Source organism: Toxoplasma gondii, chromosome VIIb (genome assembly GCF_000006565.2).
Source record: "Toxoplasma gondii ME49 chromosome VIIb, whole genome shotgun sequence".
NCBI classification, from domain to species: Eukaryota; Apicomplexa; class Conoidasida; order Eucoccidiorida; family Sarcocystidae; genus Toxoplasma; species Toxoplasma gondii.
The window spans coordinates 1,372,109-1,380,983 of NC_031475.1; the positions used below are offsets into that span (position 1 = coordinate 1,372,109).

An 8,875-nucleotide genomic window follows, 5' to 3' on the forward strand; every position below is an offset into this window, starting at 1 on the left:
GAGTTTCGAGAATGAATATCGGAGATCATTTCCTCTAACGACTCAGCCCAGGCCGCTGCTGAGACGAGCGTGACTCGAGGCGGGCAGCGGTAACTGGCTAGCGGAAGATGAAGGTGCAACCGCGCCAATCGGCGGTCATCCTCATTAGAATCGCCATTGTCGTCCGAACCTTAAGTAACCGTGTGCATTCTCACTTATCGCACATTTGTACATCGTTCGGAACCCGCTGAAGAAATTTGACCTAACACTTTGTTTCCAAGATTTTCTTTCTTTTGTGTGGGGTCACGTTCATCGAAGAGTCGGTCGCGAAAGCGTTAGCCTTTAGTTCTCGTGTCGATTTGGTGTGTGTCCTGTTCTCGGCTAGAACGTTGCATTTACCCGTTGCCCCGTATAACAGAACCCTTGGCGAGAGGTTTGCCTGCCTTGCAAGATGGTTATTCCGGTCAATCATCGCCTGTCTTCGTGTGCCTTGGGCATGGTAAGAGTTGACGACAGTTCTGTTCTAAAACAGCTTTATCGATCGCGGCGCGGTGCTTCCCACATGCTCTTACGGTGTCTCTGAGCGGTTCACGAGTTATAAATTCTGCTTTGTTTGTGATCAGGTACTGGCGTTACTAGGGGTGTCGTCGTATTCTGTTTGGGCAAGTCAACAAGACGGTACGCCATCAACAGCAATCACATCCGTACCGGCGGGCTTCCGCTGGATTGGCACATCGTCTGTTGTAGTGATTACTAGACTCTGCTTCTTTCCGACTTGCAACATGAGCGCTGACATCGTGTCTCCTGCATACAACTAGCATTCATTATCAACAAACTGTTCAGGGAAAATGTGTCAGCAGTTGAGCACGTATTGCCATAAAAACAGACACACAAGCCAACTTACTAGTCTTTCTCTCATTCATCCGTGTTTGGTGTCCGTTTCACAGCGTTACACATTCTCTCAATGCAACATGCCGTAGAGCAAGTGCACTGGTGGCTGTTACAATAATACAAGACAAATAATCTTATATCTGGGCTGAGGCGTTCTAAAATGCCGTATGTGTGATGATGGTAAACGCGGTGGTAGGGGAGTTTAGAAACCTGTTTTTGCTCATCACGCACAGGTGTGTTTAAATGGAACAATCGCGACGCCTTCGCTGGTTGCTTTTCAGGTCCGGAAGCAGATTGACCCTTTCACTGTTGTCATACGAGTGTTTTTTACAGGTTCCGGGAACTTCGTACCGGAGTACCCTCCACTAGCAGTTCTGGAGGCCATGATACAGCCGGACCTCACCGACGTGGAGACCGAAATTCTTCCTGATTCTGTTGAAGCAGCTGGAGCTACGCCTGGTCTCTCCGGTGTGGAGTCGCTTCGTATGAGGGAATCTGGTTCCACTGAGGTGAGCGCAGCTACTCTTGCCAGAAGGCCCGACAAGGATGACAGTTTACTTTTGCGCGGTTCTTCTCTTGTGATTTTCCAGGACGTAACTGACTCCAGCCTTCCCGGAGATAGCGACGGTGTGCCAACTATCAAGAGCCTAGCTGTTGTTGACTCTGATTCCCAGCGAACAGCAGATGGGTACGGACCTTCCCCGGCTACTCCCCTTCAGCTGCTGAAAAGACGTGGACCAGCTTTCGGCGAATCCCAACACGTGTGGTCGAATGGCTCCAATACAGCAACTGGGATCTCACCTGGGTATGCGACAGACGACCAAAATGTACCCGTCGCTCCTCCTCACCATAGACCCGTCGTTTATGATCCCCGAGTCGTCGTGGTAGCTGACCGCAATTACATCAAACAGATAGCTGCCATGGAACGTCAATCACGGGATTACAATAAGCTCGTTAAGAAAGCCACTCGGTCGGGTACTCCCAGCCACCACCGGAAGAGGTATGGTGTAGGTGTAGGCGTATACAGCGACCCCGTATCTGGAATACCGTGGTGGATGAAACCGGAACACAATGGCACCTCTCAAGAACAAGCGCATGACGTCGGAGATGGGGGTCGAGCTCACAGCGCTGGATTGCCTGAATATGCTGAAGACGGGGAGATGGAAGAGCGACGCCTGCAGCCCCGATTTCGAATTTTCAGCCAAGCTCTGGGGTCACCTAAAAAGGCCCGAGGTGATCGACACGAATCTGGCGAGCCCCTCGCGTGGTCGACCAGAAACGAGCGAGATCGGGATCCTTTTGGCTTCGCTTTCTTCCGAAGCAAACAGGAAAAGGAGGTCAGAAACAGCAAAGATGCCCGCGAAGGGAGGACGGAACCACGTGACAGTCGGCGCCCAAAAGAGGACACCCGCCACATGAAACACGAGCCTCCCCCGTCGCCCAAGCGCCATCAGGCACCTCGAGTAAGACTGATCATGTTCAACGCTAAATTCCCGGCGAAACATTCCTTTTCTTTGAAACCCGTTTTTATTATCGCATTTAGTATGACCTCAGAGTACCAGTAGCCAAGCGATCTCTACAGGATAAAGGGGCATTAGGCCGAACCTGCAATAGATAAATATACCTTATATGCTTGTATATTGGCGGCTAAATGTCAATCAGGGTTTGTATGATAAGATGCCGAAACAACGTGTCCATCAGAATCATATGAGACACTTTTGTCACGGTGGCGTATGTGATTATCTCCAAAAGGATGGGTTCGGATATGGTGTGCAGTTGTTTCACTATATTCTTCCACATGCGCGAGCAAACTCCGCTCCCGGATTGAGTTGCACAGAGAATTTTGATCCATCGCTGCAAAACATAGTTATTGTTTGCGAGCCCTTCGAGCAAATCGTTTTGTCGGGGGTCTGCTAGCGTGAGTTCCCGACGCTTCGGCGGAGAAACTTGACTCAGAATTTTTCTTCATGAAGGGCCCAACAGTTGCGTAACGCTGAGAACTGCGAGCTGTTTCTCCAGTGCCTCAAGTGCTGATGACGCTGGAGCTGTGGGAGCGCGAAAAAACTCCTTTTGTTGCTGTGTGAACTGAGGTATTGTCTGGGTCAGGGACTGCCAACAGCGAGCATGGCAAACCCACCTGGGACTGCACCTCGATATAGCACAGGGACGCTGATGGTTCTGTTCGTGTCTTTGGTTTTCTCAGAGCAGCGCTCCTCACCCCAAGTCGGCAGTTCAGGCGGAAGCCCTGGACGATGACGATTTCGATGACTATGAGGAATTCGATGATGACTTCGACGAATATGAAGAAATAAGACCCCAACGAGCCCAACAATATGCTGGCTCAGCTCGGCGCCGAAACGCCCAGTCATACGGGATCTACATACCCGAAGTGTACGACCGCCCGCTGCTGGTTTCGGCATCGTCAGTTGGTACGGAGCTCCTGACGCCTTAGAAGTACATGTACGATGAACGACCTCTTGAGAGGCGTTCTGTGTGTGGCATGTCGGGTCCCAGTACTGGACTCTTGCTTTTTAGCACACTGGAATGAACAAGCAGAGTTCGTCGGAAGCTAGCAACGTAAATTTCACCCGTCTCGTCTGAGACGGACGGAGGAGCACTTGCTGTTGGTGTCATTGGACAGAGTGATTTATAAGGGCGCGCGTGAGGAGTCGCACATTTTTGGTGCTCCCTCATTGTCGTTTTCTTGGTATCCAGGTGTTTCTTTGACTGTACACGATCAACTAACGCTTTTTAGAGGACCTTCGCTGTGCACTGTGTCCACAGAAACACGGGAGACGCCGCATTCCGCCTCTGATTCGATCGCCTCTGCTGCGTCTCTCCCATTCGGTGTGCCGATAACAAAGGCAGATATCGATTTTTCACAATTTTTCGGAGACGACCACCAAGGGCCTTCTGCGGATAATGCGAAGGGAATTGGGAAAAAACTTTTATTTTTGCGGCGAAAGCAAGGAACAGCTGCTGAGGAAGACGCGGTGGCATCTTTGTCCCTCACTCACTTGAACAGTGAAGCACCGTCCTCCCAAGAGGTGAAAAAGGGTACGCTTCTCGAGCGCCTGAAAACACTGCAAGACTTGCCTCATGCCGACGAAAAACAAAAACCAGACTTGACCGAAATCTTAGGATCATCCAGCTGGCACGCGTTCGACCAGACTAAGACGAAGGGAGAGTTTCCTCAACATAAGCAGAAACATGGAGAAAAGAGGACGCCGTTGAGAGACAACAGAGCCAAGACCAAAGATGGCCAGACCCAGTGACGTGCGGTAACTATGTACTTTGGAAGTCGCCAAGGAGTCTCCTCACTGAAAAGGCTACTGAGTTTGGTGGAGTCGAAATCCAATCGTTTATGAAGCCGAAATTATTTTATGTTTACGCGAGAGACACTGGTATTTTCTCAATGGTAGCTTCGTTTTCGCTGCTGGTCGTTTGTGGTATGCCAACAACTTTTCAGCATGAAACTATGTGCACATGCATATCCACAGTTCATATCGGCACCGCTGCCGCCCCGTCCCCCCACCCCCCAAAACGTGCAGCCAAGAAAGAAACCTAAAACTGAAGTATCGTTCAGATATTAGACAGGAACCGTACTTTCTGAGTGAGTATAACGTGTTCCATGATACATTAATGGGCAGAACGAGAGGCACCAGCTATGAATGAGCAGCACAAATTTCACAACTGAGGTGTCGGACGACGTCCATGTTGCGCGCCCGCCCAAAAAGACAACGCCTTCGTTGAATAGCAGAGAAGCAACTTCGCAATTCTTCATTCTTCCTTAGTTTTCACTTCCTCCGCTTCAGGTTTTGCTTCTTCCACCTTTGGTATCTCTGCCGGGGCCTGCAGCTCAGCTTCCCCCTTGACTGTCTTTGGTTCCGGTGCCACACCCTGCAACTGTCTCAGATCGATTCTCCGCTTTTTCGGGCTGTGCCTGAATGCCTCTTCTTCATCGTCGTGTCTTTCTGTCTTGGTCGACACTCCACCGATGACCGACACGGCGGCAGAGGCGGGCCGAATCGAAACTCGGACGACTTTTGCGGAGGAAGGATCTAATTGAGGAGCATCGAAGGTCGAGGTGGTAGTGGCAATGCACTCACGTGCAGCACACTGACTTCCTTTCGTCGCTGTGTCTTCGTTAGTGATGCCGGCTGCTGCGTCTTCGGCTATCTGCTTCTCAACATCTGTTATCTGCAGTTGGAGATCTTCTATGGTGTCTGCCAACGCGTCTGCAGTCATGCCATCGGGCATCCCCAAGAAGCCGTCCTTTATTTTTTTTCCAATCGCGAGCGTTCGCTGCAAGCATAACCACGAAGCGGAGACGAGGAGAGATACGGCAAAATCCCCAGTCACATAATCTATCCGTGATCTCAGCTCTCCGCTGAACAGTTCCCAGCACTATCCCAAAAGACTCAGTGCTCGCTGCTTAAAATCCTGATACGGTAGTGCATGCGCGTGCAGACGCTGCTGGATGTTCACGCATACGGTTAGATACTGAAAGTTCACGTGACAGTGACGAATCAGCTGTCTGCGCATGTGTATTCCGTAACCTCAGTGTGCGAACTGATAAACAGCTCACCTTGAACACATCCAAAGCGGCTTTCTTCTTCCCGCTGAAAAAGGTCGCCTGGGCCAACGAAAGGAGCGGAGCCATGAGGGTCTGTTCAGGTAACCGATATCGCTCTCGGAGAGAGACTGCCTCTCCATAGTCCTGAACGGCAACAATATTCAGCGGACTTCAAGATTGAGACTAACAAACGAGCCATAGTTGTACGTAGATACACGCAAGCTCCTGTCCACGTTTCGCGCTAGAACCAACTAGACAGATCTGCGGGGCACAAAGCACCAGAACCACTTATTCTTGTTCAAGTTTGAAAGTTCGTATGTGACTCTAATTTTCGTCGATGTTCGAGACTCAATCGACATTGCTCATTGCCTCCAAAAGCGAATCGTCTACGGCCCGTGAAGTGGTAGTTCACACCAGAGATAAATTCCACGCATCTCACCGCCAGCTCCCGCCCTAGTCATGCAAGTTTCGATCCTTCAAAAGTCTCGGGGCAGCTACAATAGTACTATCACCGTACACGTGCATGCGCGCGAGTTTGTGAACTTTTACAATGCAGCAGCTTCCTGTCTCGAGAGCACACACACCTGGGCAGCCTCGTCGTATCTCTCGTTCATCAGCTGCATGTCTGCGAGGCGGACAAAGGCGAAAGACAGATCAATGACATCCGAGTGGACAGTGTCTTTGTTCGATTGGTTTTTCTCGCCCTCGGCCAGGTCTGAGGAAGTCGCTGGAGGCGGGGACTTTTCCAGCTTCTTCAGAAGACACTGTTTCGCCATTTCCAACATCTCGAATGCCAGCTCCTCGTCCGAAACCTTTCCCGCCGCATTCCCACCCGGGACTTCTTCTTCATGGCGCTCAGTCCCTTTGTCTGTCGAAGAAGAGCTGCTCGTCGCTGAGGACGAGGACGCAGGGGCGGCACCTGGGGACAGAAGGCCACAGACAGACGGTATCGAGACACTCGGTGAAGCACGGGCCGTCTCGACAGTGGCTGAAAGTCAGTGGAACCGGGAAAGCGTCTGTGAAATAGCATCAACACTAGATCCTTCTAAAACAACTGTAGAGGCGTAGTAGATAACCCATGTCTGGTGCAGCAAAAAAACATATAAACGTGTGTCGAGTTGGGTACGCAAGAGTTCTCCGCAAACAATCGATCGAACCGGCTGCGGTGATGAGGGGCGCACTTGAAGCAGCTGCTGCGCCCGACTCGGCGTCTTGCTTCGCTTTGTCGAACTGAAAAAGCTCTGCATTCTGCTCTTCCTTGGTCAGCAACGCGTCCCCAAACCACAGGTAGAACGTGCTGAGTTCGGGGTGGAAGTCAGCGCCGCCAAGCTCCGCCACTCTGAAGGGGGCGCAGCAAATAGACAGAGGAGAAGGAGAAAGGCATGCGTCGTGTCTCTGATAGGGGGAGAAGTGGAATGCCGCAGAAACAGCGCACCCTGGAAAACCTTTACTGGGAAAACGCGCTCCGCAATTTGAGGTGTCCACCTCCACGGAACAGAAACGCCACAAACAACGGAACTGGAGGGAAGCCGACGTGTGTGGTACGAAAGCTCTCACGTCACGAGGCAACCGTTCCCGTTTCTCCAGGCAAAAGTTCCGTCGTATATCCCTGCCCTAGGAAGCGTTGCTCCCGAAAAACACACACAGAAGTCCAGAGAAGCGCCACGTGACTTGTGAACTGAAGAAAATGAGGGCAAAAAACCGGCAAGGATGACAGTCACAGCCACACAAGGGCATTTCGCTGCCTCTGATCGTGGTCCCCTCGGGTGTTCTGTCGCTCAAAAGCCCATTCTCTCTCTCCACAGAAGCCTACTTCCTCTCAACGGCCCGGGAGAAGTACTCCGCAGCTTTAGCCCAGTTTCTGCTGCGAAAAACGGTCTTTCCTTCGCCTAGAAGGGTGTCCGCCGGCTTTTCTGCGAATTCTGGTGGCACGCGACACATATGAATAATGTAGATGGCGTGAGATGTTGTTAGTCAGGCATGCGTTCTTTCTGCAGTGGCGGTGAGTACGGTCCTTCCTTCCTTTCCCTTTAACGCTTCACGGCACAAGCACATGCGAGAAGGCAACGACTGTGTGTTTGCCCCACGGTCGAAGTGGAGAGGAACAAAGTTAATGCGCTTCCTGAAAGTTGCCGAGCAACGGTTTCTCTCTCCAGTAAGAGGTTACACACACGCTTCTTCTAAATGACGGGAGAACACTCGCGTAAGCTATTCACTTCATGGCGCCCGAGTGCTGCCCACGACAGCCTCGAACCACCTGAATGAACATTTCCAGGACATTGGTGGGTGTAGCGACACCGCGAGATCTCACGGTGCTCGGCTGCTACGTTGCACACCTTGCTCGTCGTCTTCCTCTGCTTCTTCAGACTCCTCTTCAACCTCATTTTCTCCGTCTTTCTCCGTCGCAGGGGGGGTTGAGTTGCTGTCAGCACCTTCAGCAGGTGCTGGAGCAGCCACGTGGCCGGCACCGACAGCTGCGCAGGAAAAGTGGTATGGGCACACGTGAAAGTGAAGAAGAGAGCACACAAAAGTGCGTCTTCACTCTTGCGTCCTAGAGCAACCGTCAAAAGCTGAAAAAAAATTCAAGGTTTACTCTGCGTTACTCGAGAAAGAACTTTTTCTGTGGCGTGGGCTCAGCTGGCTTCGACAGGAAAACGCCGCACACACACACAAAGACTTGCCGTTACAGTCCTCCCGCCCCCTCGAACCGTGACACCCGGGACGTAATGGACGTTCTCTATCCGCGAAAGGAGTAGACGTGGCACAGAGAGACCATTCGGTTTGCAGAGCTGCAGCCGGGATACACAAATTGCGCTCTCTAGCACAGAGGAATCTCACGACTCACTCTCGTCGGCCGCTGTTTTCGCCTGATCTTCTGCCGCTGACGGCTGAGGGGCTGTGGCAGTCATCTTAGGCATTGTTTTCAGTGGATGGTTTAGGGATGGCGAGTTTGATCGGACGGAAACAGGCGGACGGAGTTGCCAACGACGCCGATGCAACACCCGAATCAGGAAGGGAAATGGCGCTGCAAGCCCAGCGAGGCACACCAAGAGACAGAAAGAGAGACTGTGCCTCGTGACGCTGCTCGAAGTAAAGTATTTTTCTCCGCACTGGCTTATTCACTGGACATGAAAATTCACCGAGGATAATCACATGGCCTGGTTTCGTTGTGAATGTGCATGTGCGCGCGGTGCATGCAGTTCAAGCGCGGCAGAGACGCGCTGTCTTGGGCTCTCACCAGACACGGGATGACTCTCATTCTGATTCGAATCCAGTGAAAGCCCCCAGGTAAGAGATACGGAAACGGGGAACGATCTCCGAAGAGTAGAGCGAATTTCTGGGTTAGAACTTGTTGAAGACGAAGGCGAACCGTCACTGGCCGTTGTCGTTTGGTGTGGCGGGGTCATCCCCCTTCTCACTCCAGATGTG

General features: G+C 51.8%; 2 protein-coding genes across 2 annotated transcripts; one reads left to right on the forward strand and one right to left on the reverse strand.

The window, feature by feature from the left end:
* Positions 1 to 430: 430 nt before the first annotated feature.
* On the forward strand, positions 431 to 4,145 carry TGME49_262110 (hypothetical protein; the record flags this gene model as incomplete). The annotated part of the gene is made up of 6 exons (XM_018781280.1): positions 431 to 478; positions 603 to 657; positions 1,204 to 1,379; positions 1,461 to 2,333; positions 3,074 to 3,299; positions 3,655 to 4,145. 6 exons carry the CDS (start codon positions 431 to 433, stop codon positions 4,143 to 4,145), a joined length of 1,869 nt encoding a protein of 622 aa, XP_018637115.1.
* A 242-nt stretch (positions 4,146 to 4,387) lies between these two features.
* On the reverse strand, positions 4,388 to 8,584 carry TGME49_262100 (tetratricopeptide repeat-containing protein). The gene is made up of 7 exons (XM_002365291.1): positions 8,292 to 8,584; positions 7,783 to 7,920; positions 7,260 to 7,368; positions 6,628 to 6,785; positions 6,031 to 6,365; positions 5,459 to 5,590; positions 4,388 to 5,175 (listed from the first exon to the last, which is right to left on the reverse strand). The coding sequence occupies exons 1-7, from the start codon at positions 8,362 to 8,364 to the stop codon at positions 4,651 to 4,653; spliced, it is 1,470 nt and encodes a 489-aa protein (XP_002365332.1). The 5' UTR covers positions 8,365 to 8,584; the 3' UTR covers positions 4,388 to 4,650.
* Positions 8,585 to 8,875: the final 291 nt, after the last annotated feature.